We start from the raw sequence: 27,006 nt of genomic DNA, 5'->3' as shown, positions 1-27,006 counted from the left end.
TGACCTTACTATACAGGCCCCCTAAAGTGGGAATGAGCGCCAGAAAGGGACTACATGGGAGAAAGGGAGTGCACGTAGGGATAGAACAAGGGGGAGATGGCTTTAAACTGAAAGAGCGCAGGGTTAGATTACATCAAGAAGAAATTCTTCACTGTGAGGGTGGTGAGGCACTGGCACAGGTTGCCCAGAGAAGCTGCCCCATCCCCGGCAGCGCTCCAGGCCAGGCTGGACGGGGCTTTGAGCAACCCGGTCTAAAGAAAGCTGACCCTGCCCATGGCAGGGGTATTGGAATGAGATGATGTTTAAGGTCCCTTACAACGCAAACCATTCAGTGCCTCTACGATTTGGCCGCCACAGCTCTTTATTTAGTTGCCATAGCACACCACCGCCGCCGCCTCCCCGGCCAGCCCGACACGGGCCGGCCCCGCCCCTCAGCGGCCATGGCCCCGCCCCCAACCCGCCCCCGTTGCTTGGTTACCGCGCGCGGCGTCACTGCGGGGCCCGGGCCGCCGAGCGTGCGGCCGACAGCCGGGCTGAACCATCTCCCGGCTCTGTGGGAGCAGAAGTGGGTGTGTCCCGGACTTGTAGCTGTAGCTCCCTCCCTCAATTTACAGTTTCCCCCCTTCCCTCAGCGCTGTCGTTGGTTTCGCCCGTGCGGACCCTAGCGACGGAGGGCGCGCCGAAGGAAGATGGCGGTGGTGGCTCCGCCGTTACTGCCGGCGTCGTGAGCGCGGCGCTCGCTCTGCTCTCTGTCCCGCCCTCGCTCCTGCACCCGTCTCCTCCCGGCTGCTCTCAGCCTCTTCTTTCTCGCCGGGGCCGTAGAGATCATGTCGGACACGGAGGAGGAGGAGAGTCCGGACCGCCAGCTCAAGCTGGTGGTGCTGGGGGACGGCACCACTGGCAAGGTCAGTGCCGGCCCAGCCGGCAGCTCCTCTCCCTCGCCGCGGTGCCCGAGCCCCTTCGCGGCCTTCCCCTTCACGCTGCCGCTGGCTGTGCTGCTGAGGAGGGAACAGCCCGCGGCCGCTGGCAGTCCGTGTGCAGCCGCTGCGCCTGGCGGGGGCTGCTGCCCCTCGGCTCCGGGCCCTGCCCGGGGGACCGGGCTCTGCCCGCCGCTGTCCGCGCCGTGCTCGGCTGCCAAGCCCCTGACGGGGCTGCCGCGCCCGAGGAGGTGTCGTCAACACAAAGACGTACACGACTGTAACCGATTTTCTTGAGCCGTGAGAAAAGGAGCGGCGAATAACGTAATTCGTGTTGTGCTGGGGGAGTTTCCCAGGGATCCCCGTGCGCTGCCGATCCGCGCTGGAGGCAGGAATTGTTCGGCTGGAGCCGCTGGAACAGCCCGAAGCCGCTCTCGGGGGCTGCAGTGCCCCGGGCGTGGAGGGCTGGGGTGGGGGCCGAGCACGAGGGTTCGCAGCTCCCCTCCAAAGGGACGAGCAGGGAAAGTCGCTTAGCTGGGTCTGCAGGCGCCCTTCCTTTCGGATACAGAGCTACCGAGCTGGATAGAGCAGTTTGCATCTAGTGGAGTTACTTTGTTCCAGAGTTTGGAAAGGCACTGCTGGGTCTGTTTAGTTTTCGTTTGTAACTTTTATGTTTATGGGTTTTTTCCCCCCCTATGTGTAATCACTATAATGAAATCCTGTTTATAAAAGTTTATTTATCAAACAATAATCAAAACAACCAAACAATAATCAAAGAAATTTCTCTTTGCAAAAGGGAAATGTTGACAAGGAAAGACCAAAGAAGGCAAAAGAAAGGCTGCTTTCTTAACTGTTTTAAAGTCACTGATTTTAACTGTGCACTTGAACATATCTAGTTTCATATATAGCCTGAATAATTTTGTGAGATATGCCTGAAAATACTAAATTTATTGTATGATTGAAGTATACAGTTCTTTCCTCTGTTGTTAACTTTTGAAACTACAAGGAGAAGAAATTCTGCTTTCTTCACAGTTCATACAAAAAGTGAAAATGTTCGTAGAGCTGGTTTAAATGAACTGCCTTATATTAATAGGAATAAGCTCTAAGTGAAAATACATGTGGTTTTGCTCACTTACTTATTCAGAGCTCTATAAAGAAACATTTTTTTTCGTCTCCAGTGATTCTAAACCCAGTCTGAAGTGGTATTGTGTTCATCTGAGTCAGTAGATGGGCAATTCCATCCAGCTGTGTGATGAGAGCATAATAAATGCACAGCAGTGACTGCTGAAGTGCTGCTTCATGGGTAGCATTTCCCAGGAGTTTTCCATTCAAATTGAAGAATCCTTTCACTACTGCTGTTGAGCAGCTTGTGGCAAGACCTCTTGCCAAACATGGATTTTCAAGCATTCTTGAGTTTTGATGTATATTCCTGTTGGTTCCTACATCTCTCACAGGAGCTGCCACTCACTGCATCTCCTGCTGACTCTAGGAATCTCACTTTTCCATGGCAGGTTCGTGGGCATGAGCAGCAGCAATACTCTGGTGGGCTGCTTTTCCTTCCGTCCCCCCTAGATGATGCTGTAATAGAGGCTCCTTCCCACCATCCCAGTGGCCTGCCAGCACTCACAGATTTGTTGTAAGGTCTTGTAAAAATAAAGAAGCAATTGGGTCATGGAATGGAATAGTACCTAGTACTATTTTTTACCTCAGAAGACTAAATTGTTGAGGTTCCTCTCTTTTGTTGTCTACTCGTTCTGCTTACTTGTTGAAACCTGTGTATGTCTATGTGCTTTCAGCTCTAAATTGCCTGGGTCTCACATCTGGTTCACAGCTGGTCTTTAGGCACAGCATACTTATCTCTCTTTTACTGTGCAAGGTGTTGGTTTTCCTCTTCCTGTCACTCTGGGATCATGAGACAGGAGGTGTGTAGAAAATGATGGGATATATCTGAAATACTGTATCTTGTATTTAGTGTGAAGTATTCACATTTGGCTTCTTTTACCCCCTCTTTTCCAAACAACAACAACAAAAAAAAATTGTTGCTGTGGGTCAGGTGGAAACTTGCTGTTTTCCTCAATCATTGATGTGACTTGGGTTCTGTGCAAGGATTGGTAGCAGCTTAAATCAATGTCAGTTCAAGCTAAAGATAACGTTTATACTTACAATAGCTAGGAATTGCTCTATTCATGAGGCAAGGGAGGGGTGCTCTGCTTCTATTAATTTGTTTTGAGGTGGTTGAATTTATAATTGGATACTTAGAATTTTAAGGATAGCAATAAGCGCTGCTGGAGAAAACACAAGTAGAGAAAAGTGGAAGAAGGCATAAGAAAAGTGAGACAGTAGAATCTGTAAAACTCTTAGGGTAAAATAGAGGTGGTAAGGTAATGGTGAACTGTGGAAAAGCAAAAGTGAAGGAAGCAAGACTGGTTAGTCAGAAGATAATAGAGGATGATTTTAATGAACTAGACAAACTAGGAAAACAATCTAAAAAGCAATTAGAAGTGGGGACAAGGTGAGATGAAAAAAATCCAGCAATTATTAATAGCAGTTGGCTCCGTAATTCTGAATATAGACACAACAGCCTTACATGTCTAGGTTTTAAATCAACCCACTCTTCTTGGGCCAAAATTATTTTCCATTAAAATAAACCAACATTACTACTATGGATGGAAAAAAATGATGTTATGATCCAGATATTTATATTATTTTTGTGCACAGATTGGCTTCGTACTGAAATATACATGGATGCATGGATTTGAGATAGAATATTATGATTTGCTAATGTTGTAAAAAGTTTTGGGCCTCTGGAAATAAATCTCAGAGCTGTTAATGGAAGGGAGCTCCTGAAAAATAGGTGTGCTGAGGTTTTATTTATTTGCTATCTATTGTAGCTGGAACTAGAGTATGGTAGCAAAAACATCCTACCTTTTCTTTCTGGTAACAATGGATGATGAAAATGAAATAATGAATGCTCAAGCTGGTATGGGAATTGCAGGACCTAAAACATAGGCTGGCATAAAAAGTAGTGTCCTGCTTACTTTAGGAATTTTTTTGATAGCAGATTTTTAAGCATTATGCCAATTCTAATTGTCTTGTTACACTTGGGCTCAAAATCTTCATAGATGGTGACAAAAATGTTGTTGTCACTGTTGAGTCTTGCAAATGGAAAATTGAATGAAGTGTGCTGTGCAGATTGACCCAGCTGCCTTAAATAGATTTGCATCAAATGGGTCTATATCAAATGTCAAAAAGTTAGGATAATTTTCTCTTTTCCAGTGAAGGAAGTTGCATCAGTAGTTGGCAGTGGGATGGAAGGACATTAGCTTGGACATTTATGTGTTTTTATGGTAGTTAAAGCATTTCTTTATTTAGCCTAGTGTTTGTTTTAGTTTTGTTTGTCCTAAAATTCTTGCCAATAAGATAGAACATGACTGAGGGATGAGCATAGCTGTGCTTGGATAATGGCATTGATGTTCTAGAAGGGAGTGAGAGAGAGGATGGATATATGTGGTTTTTGGAAAGTAGATTTTCAATTTGTGGCTAGAGATCATGTATGAATGGAAATTCTTAGCTTCAGAACTATGTGCTTGCATCTAATTGAATTTTGGGTTTAGTTTTCTTTCTTACAACTATGATGTTACACTTTGGCACAGCTTTCTCAAAACTTAATTCTATAGGACTTTACTCAAAGAGTTGTCATTGGTGGGATTTCCCCTGCAAGTTTCTGGTTGCCCTGATGAGTAGTCATTGTCAGAGCTGGCTGTGATTGCTTGTTCCATTTGACTTTCAATTTAATTACTTGTTAGTTTATTTCATAGATATTGTTTGCTTTTTTTCCTCTTTACTCATTGTGTAGGACTTCAGCAGCAGCATGTCAAATTCAGTTTATGCTGAATTGTTGACATTGAAAAACAGAAGCAAGGAACTGTCATGCCTTTTATGTAAGGTTAAATTCCATATTTGCTTCTTTCAAAAAAACCTTCCCAAATGTCCTATTGTATTTTGAACTTAGAATACTGTACTTATTTTTTATTACTGCTTTCTTGGTTGCTGTACATTAGAGCCCAAAGACATTTTCTTGTTTTTAAAAGTTTTTTTTTAACCCCAACCCTCAATAGAGTAATTTATATTTAGAATATTTAGAATAGGATGTTGACATTCACTTTGAAGTATTTAAGGCAGGTGTGTGAACCTTCCAAACTGATGGAATTTTTGCTGGAAATTCTGCTATGCAAGCTGATGGCCTGTTTGTCTTAACAGAGCTGCAAAGGAACAAAGGCCTTCATTCTATCGTACTGTTTTCTGACCCTGACATTGAGGTGGAATTCTATGGAATGCAACCTTTCTAAAAAATGGTCACTGATTGCTTACTTATTTTTACAACTACAGTTCTTCTGAACCATTATTTAACTTTCATTAATTCTTATATAGATTGTATTCAGCATATCCTCAGGTAAAACTGTTGAGCAAAATCTTTTCTGGCAAGCATGGCAGTGAACACTTCTGGGATTTGAAGGGAGTATTTGCATTGTAGAGGCCCTTGAATATGCATTGACATAACTTCTTTGTTTATTGTTGTAAAGAAGTTTAAACTGTTTCTCTTAGAATTTTGTGGATAAATACTTGTTTTGTGAATAAATACAGGATCCTAGACTGGTAATCCAACACCTTCCTTGAACTCTAAGATTTATTAGGAAAAAAATTCAAGAAGGAGTTAGTCAATGATTTTGTGCTATAAATTCTTTTGCATTCAAGAGCACAGTGGAGAAAACTCGTTTAAGAGGACTTTGCCATGCTGTTGATTACTTGCTTCTCTTATAGGGTGGCTGTTAATTGAATGTATATAGTTTTTTTTTACTAACAGCTCTAGAAGTCCTCAGGAAATATTGAGTGTCACGGAATGATAAGCTAATATTTTCTGAGCCTTTAAAACAAGAAGGTAGTGGTTACTTATTTAACAAGGATCTAAATTAGTGTGTTGGAGAATATAGAATTATAATAGTCAGATGATACTTGAATAATCTAGGCACTAGTTACTTTTCCAAAAAGCAAAATTTCAAGAAGACTGAATGGTGTATTCCTGCAGTCATCTTATTCTCATCTACATCTTTAAGGTCATGACAGATTAAAGATGTTTTTGTAATCTTGACATGCTAACCGTTGGGATTTAATGAATCAGTTCGACTGACTCTTTCAATACTATAGTCTGAATCTATATTGGATTTTATTTTGTGTGTGTTGTTAGTATTACTGTCACATAACTGAAGGCAGAAGAATCTTCTCATGATACAGCCTCTGTGGTCTTCTCTCTTTCCACAGGGATATAAATATATAAGCATACTCATGCTATTTCTAGTTTACTTGCTTTTTACCCCATTTGTTTTTTTATTTTTAATCCTCTTGGGGCTTGAGTTCAGTGAAGTAAATGAAAATGTTGCCATAGGCTAACACTAATTTATTGAATTGTTTCCTAAACATATCTTCTGATATTAAAATACCATTCATTATATATATGCCAGTGATAGGAATATAAATATGATAAAGAAACATGAAAAAAGTAAATATTGTTTTATTTACTTAATAGGAAATCTAGTAGTTGAATAAATGTTTGCCTATTCATACTAGAGTGCTAATGCTGGAGCTCTGGTAAGCATATTTTAATGCAAAAAAAGGGTTTTTTCCCCTGTACATTTGACATTAACCTAATTTAGATCTTTGTTATAGCCTTCTATTCATGCACCTTGCCTATTCTTATTTTTCAGAACTGTTGGCATTATTTTGCTATTGCATTTTTAACTAAATGTGTTCTTAACAATTCTGATTCAACAATGTGTTCTTTGCAATTTCTGATAATAATTGATGTGACTTATCTCTTCATGGCTTGATGAATGGAAAACTAGCAAGAAAAAACCCTTCTGGCCTGTTTTGAGTTTTCTCAAATGGTGTAAGGGTTTTGTAAGCCTCCTAGTATTTTTCATTCTTTATATATGTAAATAAATATTTAGATTATTTTTTGCTGTAGTTAATTTGTACTTTTATTTACAGAAGTCATATCAATCATGTCAACAAGAGATTTTTAAATGTACACTAATTTGATTTTGGTTGTATTTTATAATTTTTTATATTAGTATTTTTTTTTTCACAATACAAACTTTGGAATTATTTATGATTGTACTACTATTTTCTCATTTACTTTTTTAATGGACATTATTTATTTATTTATTTATTTCCCTTTATTTTTTCCCCCCACCCCTTTTTTTTTTTCTTGAAAGTAGACCTTAAATTGCTACTAAATTGCTACTGACAGAATAGAAGTGCCTTACTTCAGTAGTTTGCCTAGGTTAGTGGTATATTCTTTCAGCTGTATATAGTAAAAACTTATTAGGTTTACAGTGTATTGGCTTGCTTTCATGAATCTACAGAATACCAACTAAAGAAATAAATTTTCAAATTTCTGCTGAAACAAATGATTCTATAAATGCGCTATCATAATATGAGTTTAACTTCTTTTTCTGTGTGCAAGAAATGACTTTTCCCATTTTAGAGTTTCTGAAATCCCTGATCCTGAAGCTGATGTACAGTGGCAGAAATCTTGCCGCACGTAGGAGCCCCCTGTGGGATTCTGCACTGTGCAGATCTCTATTCTCTTCCAGAAAATTGGTCATGGTGTTCCTTACCAGGGGAGGACCCTTGTTTTGGAACTGAATGCTTTTTAAAAATACTGAGATCTTCACGTACAGATGGTGTCACCTAGATTTGTGTAACTTTGAGCATACTAATGATACCTCCTTCAAATCTGCACAATATTTTGTAATTGGACTGTTAGAGTATTTTTGAAATCAAAGCAAATACGCACCTTGCTTCTTTTTGCAAAAATTAGTAGCATTTGCCACCTCCTGTTATTATGTTGAAACTGACTGGAGTGCTTGTCAACCCAAATCCATGAACACTGTTAGCATTCATTGATTTAAAAAGTGCTTAACTGTATTTCATACTTCTGGGTTAACATAAAGTTTGTTGCTGTTAAAAATGACAACTTAATTTGATGCTGTTCTGTTTTAGACATCCTTAGCTACACGTTTTGCCCAAGAAACGTTTGGAAAACAGTACAAACAAACCTTAGGACTGGACTTCTTCTTGAAAAGGATATTATTGCCAGGTAAGAGAATAAAAACTAACACTGAAAGATTGGGTGGCAGCAAGACTTGCAGAAACACATTCTTCAGAGCAATGTGTACTAAATAAGCTTAGTGCAGTGATTTTTATGGCAAAATAAATTAAGTTGTTTGGAGAATATTTTGTTTGTACATTCTTGCCAGGTGTCATAGAGTTATGCATTTGCAACTTATATCTCTAAGTAAAACAATGAATTAAAATAAACGGAATGCTATCTATATTGATGAATTTTAGAATCCCTGCTTGCGTGCACTCACTTTCCATGTGGGTAGTGCCACACACAATGAAATAGAATTTTAAGCATATTAATTGAAAAAGTATATGTGTTTTGAAAGAAATATATATATTTTTTAATGAAATACGCAACTCATATTTGAGTTATGTGAGAGAAGCATAATGCATCTATGGATTCACAGTGCTCTAATATGTGAATGCTGTTTTATGCAAGGCAGCATGAAATTGCTGGCATTTAATAGACCACTAAAATTTAGGGTCCCTCGGCACTCATAAAAGTACAGTTTGAGCATTCAAGATGTTTCACTTCACGATGGCAAAGAAACTATTTAGATGCCAGTTGCAGCACACTGCATGGAAAATGCAAAGAAATAATTAAAGAATAATTGCTGGTTAAGTTTGTCTGTGAACAATTGGGGTTTAAAATATGTCTTTTCACTGATTTGTATGTACTCATATTCTAAGTATGCAAATATTTAATTAGAAACATTTACTTCTGGATTCAGAAATCAAAAGGTAGAAAAAGTTAGCATAATTATTAAAAGCTGTAGTGAGATTTGATAAAGTTGATGCAAGTTCTGTAATTCTGTCTTCTTGTGAAGGGTGAGGAGGGAAGCAAACCCAGAAAGTAAGCATTTTTTCTGTAACCTGAAGTTACAAGAAAATGTATGCAGTTCTTGAACTTCTTTTCTTAAAAAAACTATATTGCAAATAATTTTTTATGATGTTTATATATTTTCTTAAGTGAAACGGAATAATCTTTTCAGATTGTCCTTGTGTTCACTATTTTGGTTTGGCCATTTTGCTGTACTTTTTTAGTATCTGATGAATGATAAAGTACCAAATCCCAGTGCTTATTTCTCCATAAAATCAACAGAATAATTTTTCTATTGTCCTGCTCAAGCCTCTAAAAATACCAATGTGTATAATACTTAACAGCAGTACTTGCAAGTGGAATGTGTACACAAATCATGCAGTGTGCATGCTGAGAACTTGTATTTTGCAAGTTTTTTTCCAGCTGTTAAGCATACAGAAACTATTAGTACATTACTAGGATTCTAAATATTCTCGTTGAGTAGAAAATTTGGAAAATTATCAACTGTTGCTTCATTCATTTTTGTTCATAGTTTATATTGTGTGTGAATTTCATTCATTCATAGTTTATTTTGTAATAAAATCAGAATGCAGATAAAAATAGCACCAAAAAGTCTGTAGATTATGTTTTCCTCAGAACAGTAGCATTTGTATTCATATTCAGGAAGAAACATTTTTCTGTAGGTTGTCACTCTGACTTTGCCTATAGCTGTATATATGTTTGGGTGTATACGGCTCTCTGTTTCATAGGTAAACTGGACTAGTCGTGGGTAGTGAGAGGGAGGGAGGAAACATTTCTAAATACTGGAATGGGGAGCATTACTTCAGTAATTTCTTGATTAGTTCTGGGTTTGTGTAGCTGTTATGTTTACTTGAGAGTAATATTGATACTGCTGCGCAGAAATTATGTGTGTATCAGTAGGAAAAGGATTCAATTTCTCTTATTCAGTAGGAGAATTGATGAACAACTGTGGTTCAGTAGTTGATTTTTTTCTTCTTCAACGTAAGCAAAGATTCCAGAAATTAAAATTACAGATTTCTAGATTTGCACAGAAGTTTATATTGGGCTTCATTAAAATATATTAACTTACAAAACAAATTACTGTTTTTCTGGGGTTTTTTTGGGTTTTTTTAAAGTTATTTTTTAAGATAAAAATGGCATTTGTCTCCAATTGTTTTAGTAACTAATGCAGTTTTGCAATGTTTAATACAAATCAGAAATACTTTGAAAAATTTTGAATGTGTTCAGTGTTGTTCAACATGACAAATTCACTTTATGCAGTTTGTTCAAAATACTTTTTTTTTAAGTGCTTATCAGTTTCATTATATTTATTGATGCAGAATCTTGTGTAGTCTGGATGCAACCATGGTGTAGGTTTTAGTGCTTAAATAGTGTATCTGTTAGTCAGAGGGTCTGCTGATAGAGACTCTTAAGAGCCATAGTTGTATACTTTATGGGAGGTTGTGGGTGCAGTTCAGTAAACAGGATTCTCCTGTTAAAAGGATTTTTTTTTAAAGTCGTTGGTGTAAAAAGTGTTCAGATTTTTGTTTTTGTACCATCTTGACTGTGCAGCAGTGTAAGTAAAGTTAACCAGTACACCAAGTGTCCCTCTACGGGGTCGCTGCTGCAGCAGCTCAGTGGCTTCAGTTCATGCCAGAAGCAATCTACACACCTGCACTGTGCTGCCTCTTGTATTTCAGCTTTGCACTTGTGTGCATTTTCTACCGAGTAAAGAAGTGCTGGGGATTTTTTTTTTCCTTAATAGTGTATTACGTGTTATTTTGATGGGATTCTTCCATTATTTTTATTGGAGTGTTAAGACTGTTTCTAAGAACTGTCTTACTATGCGTAGTTTCTTTTTGTTTTGTTGTTAAGTGTTTAGTTTTTATGTTGCTGTTAAATTGAACAAAATAAAAGATTTCAAAATTTTGCAGAAAACTTTGTGTGCTACTATCTCAGTTGCTAATTAAAAACTTGCTAGGTAAATTGCCTGCAGATTTTCCTTTTGTTAGAATAATCCTAACATCCTTCTTTCTTCCCCAGCATCAATCTGAGTGAAAAGCAAATATTACAGAACCTAAATGAAAAAAAGGGAAAATGAAGCATTTTGCACAGGAGATGATCAGTGTGAATTTCATAGTTAGTGAGGTCCTAATTAGGGTGGAGTTCACTTTAAATTAACATCTCAATTTTTTTTCCCCCATTTCCTTTTCTTTTGTTAATGAAGCTGAATAAACAATTTGTAATAGGAGATTTTTTAATTGGACAGTCACAGTTAACTATTTAATTTAACTTAATGCACTAACATTTTTAAGGTTATTCCATGCAGTTATCGAAATACTAAGGCCAGTATGCTGTGCATAATTATTTCCTTAGGAGGAAAAATCAACTTGAAACTTTTTAGAGTACTTGAACACAAAATTAGGCATCTAAAAATTACTGATTTTGAAAGTGATACTATTTATGAAGGTTTTTTTTTTTTTCCAATATAGCTGTCATGAATGACACAGTGACTTTCCAGCAGAATACATAGGGGTAGACTACTACAGCATGGTGAGCCTTTGAGCCTGCATAGTTTGTTTACCCACTGAGGATGTAAAGTCTTTTCAGACTGTGGATGCACTAGTTTATCCATTCCAGATGCTTTATGGAAGACTTTCCTGCATTGTTTGCAATCATTTATGTTACAAGCTTTTAAAGTAATTAATTAATCAATTAATTAATACATAGTATATGAACTATTAAAATAAATAAGCTTTTTGTTGATTATAAAAGGGTGCCTCTATTAAATTGGGGTGTTTATGATGTGTTTTCCAAGCTCCATGTAGATATTCTCTTGGTATTACATAAAACTCAGAGTAGCTTAATAGTAATAGGACTGTTTCATATTCATCTCTGTATTTTTGAGACCAAAGTAGTAGTTTTGGGAATCTGCTCTTTTAACCAGATTAAAGCAAAGTGCATTATAAAAATATAATGTGGTACATATAATATCACTGCTAGCATATATTCAGCTATATAGTTATAATTTCCTGTTATTTTCACCTAGTACAGTGATACATTTCCATGGAGCACATTCCCTTGTGTAACCAATGCGAATGTGTCAGTTACAAACTTACTTGTGAATGGATCAGGTGGTGTAAAATCAGATTGTCAACTATGTAAAATAGTTGAATTAAGAATATATCTTTCTTAGCAAGTCAAAATAATGTGCTCATTTTCACTCAATTTTTAATTATTGTGATGTGAAATTTGTTGCATTTTTTTGAAATCCAGGAGTAAAATTAACAAGCAGTTGTGATTATTTGTGAGTATGTAGAATTTGTATTAACATGTAAGTGTCACGTGAGTTGTATGTGGATTAGAAAAAAATTTTTTAGTCCTTACTGTGTTATAGTTTGGTGCTCCCAGGTAATCAGTACAGTAATCAGTTCTGAAAACAGTACTTACCTTGCAAAATGTGAGAAAGTATACTTTAATATGTTTGTATGTATATGGTACCATACTTTTCTGTGTATATTTTTGATCTGTGAATTGCTGAGTTATCTTGCACATTATGTATTATTTGTAGGATGTTAAATATTCTGCATTTACACTGATTTTTTTTTTTGTTAGTTCTGTTTTTAAAAACCTCTTTACAGTTTCAACATAGCTTAAAAATGGTTTAGACTAGAAAGGAGGGTCTATTCTTGGTGTAGATTCTTTGAAGATGAAACTATGTAAATCATGTCAAATTTAGCTTCATGCCTTAAGGTGAAGAGTGGAGGAAATAATCATAGTTTGCATCCTCAATTTAGATGTGTGTCAGAATTTCCATTTTTTTACTCTCAGCTATACAATTCTGTAACTGTATACTACTGTCAGCATCACTACCAAAAATGAAATTATCATGAAGATTTTTCTTGCTTCTTGATCTGTAAGAAAGATTTGGAGAGGGGGTGAGGAAGGGACACACAGCATGAAATAATGTGGATAAGTTGGCATTAATTGTGTTACCTTTCAGTTCCAAGTACCTCACTATATAACATTCTTCGTCCAGTTTTACATGTCTTGTCAGTGGAATATATTATGTAATTTCTATTCAGGAGTGTTATACTTTATGCAAGTCCAATTATTTTCTGTTAATGTTAGATATGTTAATAACTAGCTATAGTTTTGCTGTATCTTAATGGCTTAGCTGGACACAAATGACTTTTTTCCCAGATGATACAATAATTTTTGTTTCATAATTTAGTTCCTGTTTCTTGTGTACTTGTTAAAAGCTATTGTTGTTGAATATATTTGTATCTAAATTTTCCAGGTTACACAATATCTGTATAATTTTTTTTCCAGGAAATTTGAATGTTACTCTTCAAGTGTGGGATGTAGGGGGACAAACAATAGGAGGCAAAATGCTGGATAAATATATTTATGGAGCTCAGGTACGGTATAAATGCTGATAATTATTTCTTGTAGCAATGATATACAATTAATTGAAACTTTGTTCTTAAATTTGTACATACATACATTATGTATAGCTTTTAGTTGATTGATTAATAAATCTCAAAACTGTTGAATGTCTGTACAATCTAAACTTAATTGATATTAATATGCTACTTTAATTTTGGTATGTAGCTAATTTTTTGGAGCTAACATAAAAAGCTAAGCAAGTGTGTGCATTTATAGAACTGAATAACTCCCAAGAACAGATGGTTGTTTCCAGGCTTTGTGTCTTGAGTTAAGAAAAGCAATCACAATAAATAGTAAAGGCTATTTGGATATCCACGTGGTAGATAGAGTGGCTGCTTTCAGAACAGCTGCCTCCTGGGGGGAAAGGGTAGAAGGAGGAAATTAAGAGCAATCCTACACCATTAAACTCATACATGCAGCTGTGGTTATAAGAGGGCAAACAAAAAGAGACAACCAGGTAGCTAAATATTTTTGCAGAACTCCTGTCCAATGAACATTAAATTTATCTTCAGGTTGACTAAGCAACTTAAAGTGGATGGTAGGATTAAGACCTAAGTATTATAACTGTATTTTGAATCATGAGATGATTTAGGAGGATGTATTATAAATACCAACCTTCTTAGCATGAGTGATCCTAAAATGTGCTCTGTTCCTTAATTTGGAGTTTGTAATGGGACCAATAGGCATAACATGTGCTATTTGATAATGTTATATAACACAGGAATGGCTAATGAAAGAGATTGGGATTTATTAGTTAATTGGATAAAGAGAAACTTGTTAATGTAACATTTTGTTACATTCTAAAAAAGTTAATGTTTTTAGCTGTTGCATATGTTTATTGCATGTTATTGTTATAAAGAAAACATGATTTGCTAACCTGTTACAGATCTAGCAAGCAATTGGAGAAAGTGGCTTCCATGACAGAGGGAATTTGATTAATCGCAAATTGTTGCCATATGTCCAAAGTAAATTTAATGAAGGAAATAAAAGGCTATTAGCTTTGTCTGTATTGAATTTGGTGATAAACTTAGGAGTTTCTTAGCAAAAATAGCAGGTCAAAAAGTTAATACCAGTGCCCAAAAGTGCATAAGCAGTTGATATCAATAAGACTAAAGTTTGATTTTTTTTTTTTTGTAAATCAGAGCACGTTAACAAAAAACCCCTACGTCCAATCTCTCTGTTTTTAGTCTTCCTCCAGTCTTCATTTTAACCCTATTTTTTTTTAATGGACTAGTGTTTTTTCTTTCCTAGTGTTGGCATGTATTGTCAGTGTCTGTAAGAGGCTTCTTATCATCTATAAGAGGCTTCTCATCATCAAAGTTGAGTTCTAACACACTTTTCCATTAGCTTTGCAACAGTGCCTGTTAAAGAGGCATAAAATTGTCTCTATTTTCATCTGTTCATGAAATTATATGAATAGTTTGAAAAGGCACTGCTTTCAGCTTATTTCTAGGCATAAGCTTATTTCATGTTGAACATCTGTACCTTTTTATAAGAAAAAGAAGAAAAGCAAAGTAGAACAAGTAGGAGTATATATAAAGGGAAATCCTTTTAAATATGGATAAAAAATCCTGTGAATGAACAACAAAATAGCAAGAAAGTAATTGGGAAGCAGTAGCATGGAGTTTGTGAGGGTAAAATGTGCACAGCCAGCTTGATTGCTGTCTGTAGTTAGATCGTTAGCTCTGTGGAGAGGAGAGCAGATGGATGGATGTGAATTACCTTCACTTCAGCAGAGCCTTTAGCATAATCTCCCATAATATTTTTACAATATGTAGAGATACTGGTGGAATGGGTGGACCACAAATTTACTGAAAATCTGAGTGGACAGCTGGATTTAAAGGTCTATAGCTCAGTGTTGTATTGATGCTTGATTAGCAATCTTATTTCCTATGGTTGGTACTGGGGTTGTGTCTTTTACTAATTGTTTTATCAGTGGAACAAAACATTGTTCGTAAGTTTACGAATAGCACCAGTTTGGGGAGGAATGGTCACTGTGCCATTGTAGGGCTGCTACTGAGAGAGATCATGACCAGCTGAAGGAGTGGACCAACAGAAACCTTGTGAGGTTCAGCTGATGACAGATGCCACGTCCTGCCCCTGGTACAAAATAATCTTATGCAGCTGAGAATCAACTGGAGAGTGTGCAGTGAAGGGCCACAAAGGTGATTATTTGTCTGGAGCATCTCTCCCATGCGAGAAGACTGAGAGAGCTGTGACTGTTCAGCCTGGAGAATAGAAGGCTAAGCAATATATATACTCCCATGCAGGAAGGATGCAAAGAAGAGAGAAGCAGGCTTTTTTGTATAGTGTCTATTGACAGAACCAGAGCAATAGGCACAAACTGACACCAGGAATTCCTTCTGAACATCAGGAAACACATTTTCTGCCATGGGGATGACTGAGAACTGGCACAAGTTGACCAGAGAGGTTGTAGAGTCTCCATCCTCAGAGATACTCAAAAGCAGTCAGGACATGGTTCTGAGCAGTTGGCTTTGTGTGACACTGCTTGAACAGCAGCATTGAACCAAATGACTTCTAGAGGTTCCTTCCAACCTCAGTCATTCTGTGAAATGGCTTTGAAGGAAAAGCTCTTGGATGGGTGTCTTATTGAGGTAAAAAACCAGTTGAATGGGACTTTGCAATGCATCATTGCAACAGTAAAAGCTAATTGAGTACTGATCTGTGTTAGTAAGAATGAAGTAGTCAAATCAAGGAAAGTGAATATCATGATCTCTGAGACTACATATCATGGTACAGTATCATGATTTTTGAAGCTATATTTGAAGTACTGGGTTCAGTTTGGGGTTCCCCAGTGCAAGCAAGCCTTTAAAATATTGAAGTAACTTGAGTAAAGGTTGCTGCAAAAAAAGTGTATGTGCCTATGATGTGCACTTGGTCAGTGTGTGTGGTGCAGCTGGGATTTTAAACATCTTGTTTATAAAGTACACAAGCTGTTCAGATACAGATAAAGCAGATGATTTGGATCTGCTGCAGAAATTGTGTTTGTGTATTCATCAAATCTAAATAATTCAGATTTAAAGTACGTGTGGAATTTTTGCAGTATACCTGTAGTATGTGTTCTGCCTTTATCCAGCATTTGCAGATACCCATAGCCTTGTGTAGATTTCCATCTATTTGATTATTGTGAGATTCGGAAATATAAGCTGCTGAATTCTTATTTTTGTGCTCAGAAATCTATGTGTATTGTAGGCCTACTTCTAAAATTCTATGGCCAGCTGGAGATAGAAGTTTAGAGAATCTCCAGCAATTGAAAAGGTCTGCAGTTCACCTGATCTTGGTTGAAATTTGATCAGGATATCCAGAAGAGTAAAGGGAGAATCCATCTATACTTTGCTGCAAAAACTTGCCACTGGAGGTTTCTTTTACTCTAATGAGAGATGAACCAATTGTCTAGGATAGATCTTTTGATTAGGTTACTGTTAAGATGACATATTTTGGTGGAGATCCCCTATTTCTTTTGCCATGTTTTAAAATAAGAATGGTAGATGTGAGCATGAGAACTTGCATTGGTTGCAGTTGGAGAAATTGCAATTCACTTCTGTCTTTAAGCAGTTGCTTTCTCCTTGCACATTTTTCATTTTTTTTCCTCTGATATTGCTTATTTAGAACAATGTAGTTGCTGCATTCTATCTTGGTAGCTGAATTTTAGTGTTGGGGCAGAAGAACTCTGCAAGCTGTTGGGAAAAGAAGAGCCCTTGTTCTTTATAATTAAAGTGTGTTAATAATCAACACTAACTGAAAGCTATTTAAAACTACCACATTTATTTTAGAATCAAGGGATGCTGAGAGTAATTGTGTAGTCAGTTGCCACAGCTGTACTGATAGAGAGTAAGTAATTCAATTATGGCAACTTAATCACATGGATATGAGTGACCATGTCCTAAGTATCAGCAAAGACAGCACAGGTTAAGTATGTGTGGACTGTAAGCTGCTTTCATTTGCAAAAATCTCTGTTTTCATCCACACATTTCTGCAACAATTAAGTTGCTCTTTACTAAATTAATATTTTGCGACTAGAAAAAATACTCTAGAATTCTGGCCTGACTAATTTTATAATATTAATGAAAATTTGAAAGTTTACTTCCTTGATGCAAAAGTCAGTCATAGGATGAGGATAAATGAAGAAGAAAACATATGTGTTTAATTATTATTTTCTTTAGCTTCCTTTTATTGTGACAGATCTTGACATAAGCTTGGCATGTCTTAAATTTTGATTATCTGTACAAATATATTGCCTGGTTACAACACTTCCATACTAGCACTTCAGTTTTGAAATAAGGCTGCTGCTGTTTGTATAGTAAATCTTTCAGAAGCACTCCCACAGCTTACCTGTAATTGCTGCCCCTACCCACATATCTAGTTTAAATTATCTTTAAAATCTGGCATATGCTACATCATAAATTGGCTTGTTAATAGGAGTACTGCAGACTCTACTTTCTCCAGGGAGCAGCAAATAATTTCTGCAATATTCTCAGTTTTCAGTGACCTATTTTTGAAAATGCTCTATAATTCCTAAACAAAAAGCACTCACATGTACACTAATGTAGGCAAAATGTCTCTCTTAGAGTGTAATTATGCAAGCAGGGACTATTTGCCATGTTGCTGGAGACTAGAGAATCAATGTGCTGTTCTTGGCATGTCGTCTACCATGTGTTTCAAACCTCTTTCATGGCAGGGAAATACAGTACTTTTGTGTAAAAATGCCAGTGTTAATTTTCCTCCTTAATTCCTCACACATAATAGGGAAAAAACAGCTTTTATGCTGTCTACTTGGTCTGTACTCCATATACTGTAAGTTTGTGGAAAATATGTATTTTTTTTTGAAAGCAATTATGGGATTTCTCTGTTAAATAAAAGAAAAAGATTAAATAAATTTTAGCCATGGAGTTGCAACTAGTCTTTCATTAATTGTCTGTATCATACTAAGTTGCTTATAGAGTGCTGTTGTGGTGAAAATCTAAGCAGAAAGTATTCTTTATGACCTGGATGCCATGCTGCCTTTTTTGCATCTATATGATGTTATACCTGCCATCTTTCTTTTTTGAAAGTGCAGCAGATATTGACAAGACTAAAAAAAAATGTTTAAGAAAAGAATGTTCTCAGAAGCAGTGTTTTAGATCACAGAGAAAGGGACCAAAGGAAGTTAAGTCAGCTCTAGTTGCAAACTTTGATAAATGATTTTTTGATGATAAATCCACTGTGAATATCCTTCATCCAAAGGGGTAGGCAGGCTACAGTTGTATAGAGGACGTGAAGCAGAGTAGAATTTTGATGAAGAATTTGTTAGAAAGAGTTGGCTAACCTTAAATGCTCACACTTTCTTATTTTTTCTCCATCAAACTGATCAGTGCTGAAGATGATTTAGATAATCTGCTCTTCTGCAAGCTGGTGAAAGAACTTGACAGCTGGTGAAGGAAGCATTGCTGTGTGCTCTTTCCTCATTTACAACTTCCAGCATTATGGCTGGCCTTTTTTTTAACCTTTACCATACCTATTGTTTAGACTGTGTTTCTTTTCCACTAAGCATTTAATAATATAAATATGTCCTTCCTAGAGAAAAACTTGGATTGTGAGACAGTTACATATGTGCCCAGGCATTTGGGTAGTTATAAAAACAGTCAGGAGAAATTAGCTGAAATTGACTTAGAGATGCAAGATATTAAGGAATAAATTGCACCAACATTAGAAGAGGGAAGTAGATGTTTAATATTAGATTTGATTGTTAAAGAAGGAAAGATAGCAAGGGAAAAGTTTGGTGTCATAATTCTTAATTTCCTTGAAGGAACTGATGAAATCTGTTCCTCAAAAATTAATAGCAACTATGGAAATACAAGGAACAAAACCTGAAGTTTGCCAAGGAGTTGATAACATTGGAGGAAACAAGATAGATTGGTACTGCTGTCATAAGAAAGTAGGAGTTGGAGGGATCTCAATAGGATCTGTTGCCCTCCTTCAAAGCTATCCGTGTATGATGACTTCTAGCAACCTTCAAACATTTTTCAGTGTTGGTGACTGTTATAGTGGTGTATTTCAGAGCTTTGCTATTCTTACACCCTCCATCGGGTTGTTTTTTTTTTTGTTTGTTGGCTTGCTTTTAGTACACTTGCTATAATTTTCTTGTGAGTTAAACCTTTCACTATGTGTTGTATTGATCACAGATTTGTAAGAAAGTTCAGGGCTGAAGGATGTCAGGAGGTTGGTAGTAAAACACTCTCCAAGTAGGATCAACTGAGAGATGGAGCTAGGCTGCTCAAGAATCTACCGAGTTCCTGCTTGTAAATTTCTAAGGGTGGAGACTGAGCAACCTCTGGTCAACCTGCTTTATTTTCCTCATAGTGAAAAAGCTGTTCATTAGTTATTGTTTGAATTTCTCTTATTTCAGCTTATGCCCACTAAGTTGTATCCTGCCGTGCACTACTGTGAAGAGCCTGGCTCCATCTCCCTCATTGCTTCCTCATGGGTATGGGAAAACTGCTTTTAGGTTCTCCCAGGGCCACTTCCTCTGCATGCTGAAGAATTTGAGTTTGTTCATCTCTTCCTCATAAAACAAATGCTTCAACCTCTGATCATCTTGCTAACCCTTTGCCTAAATTACTCTGCTTTTCTGATGTCTTGAGGGGCCTAAAGATGTGTTCTGACTGGATGTGTTCTTTTAGATACCATCCAACAAGTGCTGAGTAGAAAAGTTTGCTGGACTGGTGGCTGTACTGCTAATACAGCCCAGGATCATGTTGGCCATCCTTGCTGCCAGGGATTGTTGCTGGCTTTTGTTGCAGCCGGATTAGCTGTTAGTAAAGTCCAGGTTTAATTCAGCCATGTGGTGAGATGTTCAGGGTCCAACGGCAGGACTCACTGGGAGAGCCCAGGTCCCCTTGTATCGAGAGGCAGGGGCTGAACTGTGTTATCTGGGCAGTACAAAGATGAGGGTTGAACAGCTTTTGAGGGAAACTTCTTGTGTCTCTCCAACCCAGGAAATGCCCCTTAGGGTCTCCACAGGCTTGGATTTTGCCTGCTGTCTGACAAGACCTGCAGGTCATTTTCAGTTGCTCTTCAGCCAGTCATGTATTGCTCCTCTCAGCCTGTATTGTTCATCCCTTCCGAGCTGCAGGACTTTGCACTTATCCTTGTGGAATGTTGAAAGGTTGCTGTTCATCCACCCCTTGAACAGGTCTACATACCCCTTTGTGGTAACCCTGCCCTAGGGCACATCGGCTGGTCTTCCCAATTTAGTAGCTTCTGCAAACTGTATATAAAAGCATATACAAAGAGAACTGTTATCTTCTCTTGAAGCTTGTACCAACATCATCATGCCTACCATAAGTCATGTGCTTGTTGAAGCACATTCTACTTTTTTCATGTCAGTTATCTTTTCCATGACTGTTAACCACTGTTACTGGTTTCTTCTAGTGTACCCTTTTTTGACATTCAAGTGTCCAAAGATGGATACATTATTTCACCTGGAATGTTTTATGCTGGTGTGATATTTGCACAATAGCCTCAGCAAATTCAGCTGTGAGCTGTAACTCCTTGATCCTATTATATGGAACCTGCTACAGAGCCAGATGCTTCCTATTGTGCTCTTGATTATTGCTTCCTTTGAACTTGTCATGGCATTTATTGAATTGCATCTTATTAATTTTACACTGTTTGTCATCATAAAATCTGAACTCTCCTCAAGTAGTCTTGCCGTCTATACTAACTTGTTGCCAAATGTGAAATTATTAAGTAAGTGTACACTCTGTTTTGTGATCTAAGGCTCTCTTTATGATCTAAGGCACTCCTTTTAACTATCAGTTAAAACTGGGCCCAGACAAATACCCAAAAAAACTTGAAAAATCTTTTCTGTTGACACTAGGTCATTGACCCAGCTATTTTTGTATGAATCATATTGTTTTTTCAGAATTTCAGAAATTTTGTGAAAATTTTGTGAGAAATAGTGTGCAGATGCAGAGTTTTTTTGACAGGTGTGAACTCCATGAGAACATGTGTGATTGAAACCAATTCTGACTTTATTCCTCATTTACAAGATACTGGCTTTATTAGGGTGTAGTGGAAAGCAGGGTCAGGAAACTCAATAAGATCTGAGAGCTGATCTTTGAATTGTGGAGGGGACAGGGATGACATTTGGGCTGTCAATAGGCTGTGCTTTATGGTATTGGATATTTGTGCTGAGGAAACATCAGCAGTGTCGGCTTTGTGTCACCTGTAGCTTGGCCCAAAACATCAGAAATATATGGGACTCCTTTTTGAGTGCTTACCATGTCTTTACGTTCTCTTTTGAAAGTTTAAGGCTTGCCAATAGTTCTTAATTATCTTCTACAACACTGAAGGAATGGAATCTGGCCTTTATCCCCAAAAGACAGCAGAAACATGACAGACAATGTGCAGAAGTGTAAAATTGAAGTGCTTTTTTTTTTTTCAAAAAGGGAACGTTGAAACTGCAACTAATATTTTTTAAAATAAAAGACCTTCTCCAGTGTAATTTTTATTTTCCTATTAGTGTGAAATGCTATTTTGGTTTATTATAAAGCATATGCAGCTTGTAATATTTCTGATATAACTAATTGTGCATTTGACTGTGTTGCCATTTTTTTCCTGAAACGTGCATTTGGAACACATGAAATGGAGGAGAAATACTGTAATAATGTGTATAGTATAGAAATTTATAATTCCTTTAACTGAGCCTCAAAAGGTATGATGCCATTTTTTGTTAATGCTCTATTCTATGACAATAATAATTTAGACTGATGCAAATCTTACCGTGTTAAACTCTTTTACAATCTGTAACATTTTAAACATGTCTTTTTATTTAGGGTATTCTCTTGGTTTATGATATTACCAACGGCCAGAGTTTTGAAAATTTGGAAGATTGGTATAATGTGGTAAAAAAAGTGAATGAAGGATCAGAAACACAGCCACTTGTGGCCTTGGTTGGAAATAAAAGTAAGTTACTCATATTTAAATATTAATTGAAATACTCTGGATGTGGTTTGCTATTAAAGAAATGACATAAGGTATATATATTTAGCAAAATGCAACTAAATATTATCTCATATGTTTTTGCTGTTACAGATGACATATTTGGGTATACTTCAGGATTATGGCTCTGGGCAGACAGGTTATGTTATGGGACTTGCTGCATCATGCTTTGCCTAGCCTGCAGTTTCTCTCCCTGTGTTCTCTTTGCTTGGAGGGCAGCACACAGGATTAGGGAGATCACTCGCCCATGTTTGAACTTTATAGATCCCAGGATATAGCCATGACGTGTGTCTGGAATGGAGAACTGGGGAGCATTTCTGGATGTAGTAAAAGGTATATTTCATGGTTCTATATGTTAGGAGACTGCTGGATTAACTACTGGTATATGTTTAAAAAACTACACTATGCATTAGGCATAATACTTAGGAGTTGCTTATCAGACTTTTTTTTAAATGTTATCTGTAGTTGTGCATATGAGGTGATTTGTGCTGTTCTAGGTTTTTTTAACCTTCTTTTTGTGATCACATAAGTATGATATAATGGTTTTCCTCTGACCACCAAAATATTTTTGTTACTTTATATAATCATCACTTAGTTTTCTAATTCCCATTTCCAACTAAAAAATCTTATACAAGCATTATTATTAGCTCTTGATCCTGGCTTTCTTACCCATTTTTCTGTTGAAGATGATAAAAGCAACATATAAAAAATTTAGAATCAAAGTGGTAGAAGTGGATGCATAATTTTTAAACAGTATAAATATGTTATTTGAACAAAGAAAAATATTTTATCTTTTTTCACTTTCCAAATAATTTGTTTCTGTGTTACAGTGACCATGTAATGAACAAACCTGAGAAAAGGACCTTATCCAGAAAGTTAGAATTGTTTAAAATAATTTGAAAACAATGCAGAGACAACACTTTCACTCAGAACCATTAATTGTAGTATTGCTACAGTGATGCTGTAACATTTTATGACATTAATTATGAAAGACTAATTTCCTGTGAAGAAAACAGAGAAGGTCTTAGAGTTACAATATATAAATAGCACTTCTGAAAGCATAACACTGACAGTGTTGTACTCTAGCAGACCAGAGTCAATAATACATATTCTGTTGAAATTCAAATGAAAAATATTTTTCACTGGTTTCTATTTTGCCCTAAATTTAGACTTCCTAGCTGAAGTTCTGCAAATCTTACTAAGTATTTGCAGTAAGATACCCTATAACATAGCATAAAACAATGTTCCTTTGCTGAAGTGGCACCATAGATGTAGATAATGATACATTGGTTTTGACTTGGAGGTGTTTTATTTCTGTTTTTTTTTTCACATATACATGCCTACAAATCTTTAATATCACATGTTTCCTTGGGGGCATCTGGAAATAGAATCTGGTTTCCTGGGTGAGTTTTCAGACAAATGCTGACGCTGACTAGTGATAGGGCTTTCATTTTATGAAAATAGCAGCTGAAGGAACTGCTTGCTGCCTTGTTTTCCTTCAGAAGCCATGTATAAAGAAAAGCAGCAAAATATTGATTTCATGTGATGCTAGGGACGTTTGTTGCTGTTGCACATGTTGAGCATGCAGGGGATACTGTTTACAGAGGGATGTTTTTATTTTTATTTCAGCATGATAAAAATTCGACTTTGAAAGTACATTGCTTTTCTGAATTCTGTAATAGGATAAGAATATCTAGGAGGCCTTCCACCCCAATACTAAAAAACTTAATAGTAGGCTCCTGTTGTTACATAAATAGAAAGGAAGGTGTCTATAAAGAAGCATAGTGTTGACTCTCACATATTATGAAGAGATAAAACTACTGGTGCTAACAAATTATTACAGAGGAATCAGTCTGTTCGACTTCTTTACTTAGTAAGTGATAAAACACTCATATGCAATGCAAGAGCAATAATAGGTTAAGAGCCAGGAAAAACCATTTGATGAATTGATGAACTTACTTGACCTCATGCATCATTCAGGAGAAATACTCCAGTGAGTGGTTTCTGTCTCAGGATTCTATTTGGTTTTTTTTGAGCTGTACATGTCTTTTAGGAAAATATCCAGGTAAGCTCACTGAAAGATTAGAAATGTCAATATCCACAGGCAAGTTATTCTAACACTTAACTTTCTTTCTGATAAAAGCTTTTAAAATTTGCCAAGAATGCAGTTATTTTCATTCATAGCATTTGGAAAGCTTTGGGCTAGTCTTTAGATACCTTGATAAGATTTTGGAAGCTCAGTCTCTGTTTTGAAACTTTGGCTTAAAGTTCGTTTCCTGGGCTGTCCTTTGTCTATTTTCTCTTAGTAATACTGTCCGAAATACATGTGTAATTTTTTTCCATTCTGTGGGAGATATACCTGGATTCTCTCTAGGGAAAAATCTTGGAAGAAAACAAAAATATTTATCTACCACAACACAATACAGAAAACTGTACATTTGAATTCTATTAAATGAAAATAATTTCCCTGGGTAACTTTGTCATTGAAAGCAAATTATTTGATACATAGCAGTATATGGTGCATAATTGTTTACTACTGTTAAGTCATGCAGTTTTATAGGTAATTTATTAGTGGTTTCTAGTATCAATTTGTAGTCATTTTGTTAAATGTTAAGTTTGTGGGGATTTCTCTAGTATTCTATAAAACTTGAAGAAATTGTTCAGCGCCGATTTAAATGAATCAGTGCTTGTTTTCACTGTTCTGGTTTATTGTGCATTGCAATAGATTAGCAGCATGAGCACAGTAAGCTGCTGTGTCTGTTTAAAGCATGATAATTAGCTTCAGAGTGGTGTCAAGCTATTAAAATGTCCTGTTGTGATTCTACGAGGTTAAGATTTATTAATGAAACATTGGAAAGGTAATTTCTACTTAAAAAGCTTCAGTCAGTTGCTGGTACCTCATCCATCAGAGATTTATTTGAAAATAGTAGAGCAGTATGAATTAACACCTAAATTCTGGAATTTTGGAGCTTCCCACTTCTCTTTTTTTATTTGCTCCCCCCCTTTTTTTTGTTTGTTTGTTTGTGGGTTCTTTTTTTTTTTTTTTTAATGAAGAAATTTCATTGCCCACTAATTTATTAAAAATAACTGGGGGAGCAAGAGTTTCAGAAATGCAGATTTCCGTTGTAAAACCAGGACTTTATTTAAGCTGTCTGGTTTCCTTCTGGGGGTTTAGTTTCAGTTTTCATTCTTTTTTCCTTCCTGTACCTTTTTTCTTTTCTTCCATAGCCTGTCCTACATATTTGGTCAGAGAGAGTATAAAACTGATTTGAATCAACATCTTGCCCAGACTTGCTTTCTGCACCAATGTTCAATTATCAATTTTCTTTCCACAGATTTTGTCTATGCATTTGATGAACAACAGAAGGAATTATAAAATTTGATGTAGAACTATTTTTTCCTATTAATTCTAAGTCATAAGATCTTAATAATCCTGAACTTTACGGCTGACATTGAATCTTAAATTTGACTTTTCTAGTAACTTAAGTTGTGTTGTTTTATTCTTATTGAATACAAAGTATATTTGAAGTGTGCTTATATCTGTGTTGCTAGTACCACTTGCTTTGCACTCTTAACTGGGGAGTAAACCTTCCTGTTAATTTTAACTTATGTTTTAGAGTTTCTATGCAATAACTCAAAACTTTTGTATATGTGTTGCTGTCAAATACTTTGATTTCTGTGGTATAAATGAGACTATAGTTATCAAGTGAATGAATTGTGTTTTGTGCACTTAGGGTCTTTGCTTAAATTAGGTATTGATAAAGTTCAGTGATCACAATGGATCTTCTAGTCATTAAGTGTGAATTAGAGAGGGTTTACCATGTTTTGTATGACTGATGTGTTTTCTTCCTTTCTACCTTGATGGCTTTATATATTTTCTTCTGCACTAATCTATAAGCAGTCTCCTCAAGTGTCATACCAGCATTTTCAGTGGATATATTGTAAACAAAAATTAACCCAGGTTGCATGGGAGCTATACTGATTTTGATTTATAGCCACCAAGATGGTCTTAGGGCGGTGGTTATCTGTAGCTTATTTAGGGGGTTGGAATTATCAGGTACCATTGTATAGTGGCTAGATGAATGATTTCTGTTCTTAGAGATATTAACCAGATCTACTCCTCAATAAAGACTAATAACTCAGATTTTTAAACAATCTTCATGACAGATGAGGGCACAGAGGAGAATGCATCAGCACTAATTAAGAATGTTGACCGGTTGTTCGTCTTAGCTATGATTAATTGATCTTGGAGTGCTATCTCTGAACAGGAAGTGGTATGCTGTTACATTGTGAAGTTTAAAGGTTACATTTTAGTGTACCCTTTAACTTGCCCTTACATACAACATAAAATGTTTTTACCTATCTTATCTGAGCACAGAAAGAAACATTTTCCAGCCAAGATACAAATTAACATTTGGTGTTCTGTGTACTAATGTGAATCTGGCTGGTCATAGGACTTGCCCAGTCTGCTTTTTGAATCTGTTTCTGCATTATATACTTAGTCTCCTGTGTTGTACTTAGAAAATGTCTTCATTAATACTCACTTAGATAATCTGTTTTATTTAAATTCAGAGCTGTGCATTCATTCTCTTGTCCCTCCTAACCTCCCCCAGTTTTCTGTTCTTGCTTCCC

At 36.5% G+C, this 27,006-nt stretch overlaps 1 protein-coding gene across 4 annotated transcripts in view; it reads left to right on the top strand.

The window, feature by feature from the left end:
• The first annotated feature begins 280 nt into the window (after positions 1-280).
• RAB28 (RAB28, member RAS oncogene family) overlaps positions 281-27,006 on the top strand; it is a 63,706-nt gene continuing 36,980 nt past the window's right edge. The window contains exons 1-4 of one of the 4 annotated variants that reach the window (XM_030270755.4): positions 655-905; positions 7,980-8,076; positions 13,255-13,343; positions 22,209-22,338. In XM_030270755.4, the coding sequence (XP_030126615.2) occupies positions 828-905; positions 7,980-8,076; positions 13,255-13,343; positions 22,209-22,338 (394 nt within the window). In that variant the 5' untranslated portion in view covers positions 655-827. Of the gene's footprint in view, positions 906-7,979; positions 8,077-13,254; positions 13,344-22,208; positions 22,339-27,006 lie in introns of all 4 variants that reach the window. The other 3 variants (XM_002195192.7, XR_012055532.1, XM_072928011.1) reach the window with 3 other exon arrangements.

Source organism: Taeniopygia guttata, chromosome 4, assembly GCF_048771995.1.
Source record: "Taeniopygia guttata chromosome 4, bTaeGut7.mat, whole genome shotgun sequence".
NCBI lineage: Eukaryota > Metazoa > Chordata > Aves > Passeriformes > Estrildidae > Taeniopygia > Taeniopygia guttata.
The sequence above is the reverse complement of the archived record's forward strand: the minus strand, read 5'-3'. Positions and strand labels throughout refer to the sequence as shown.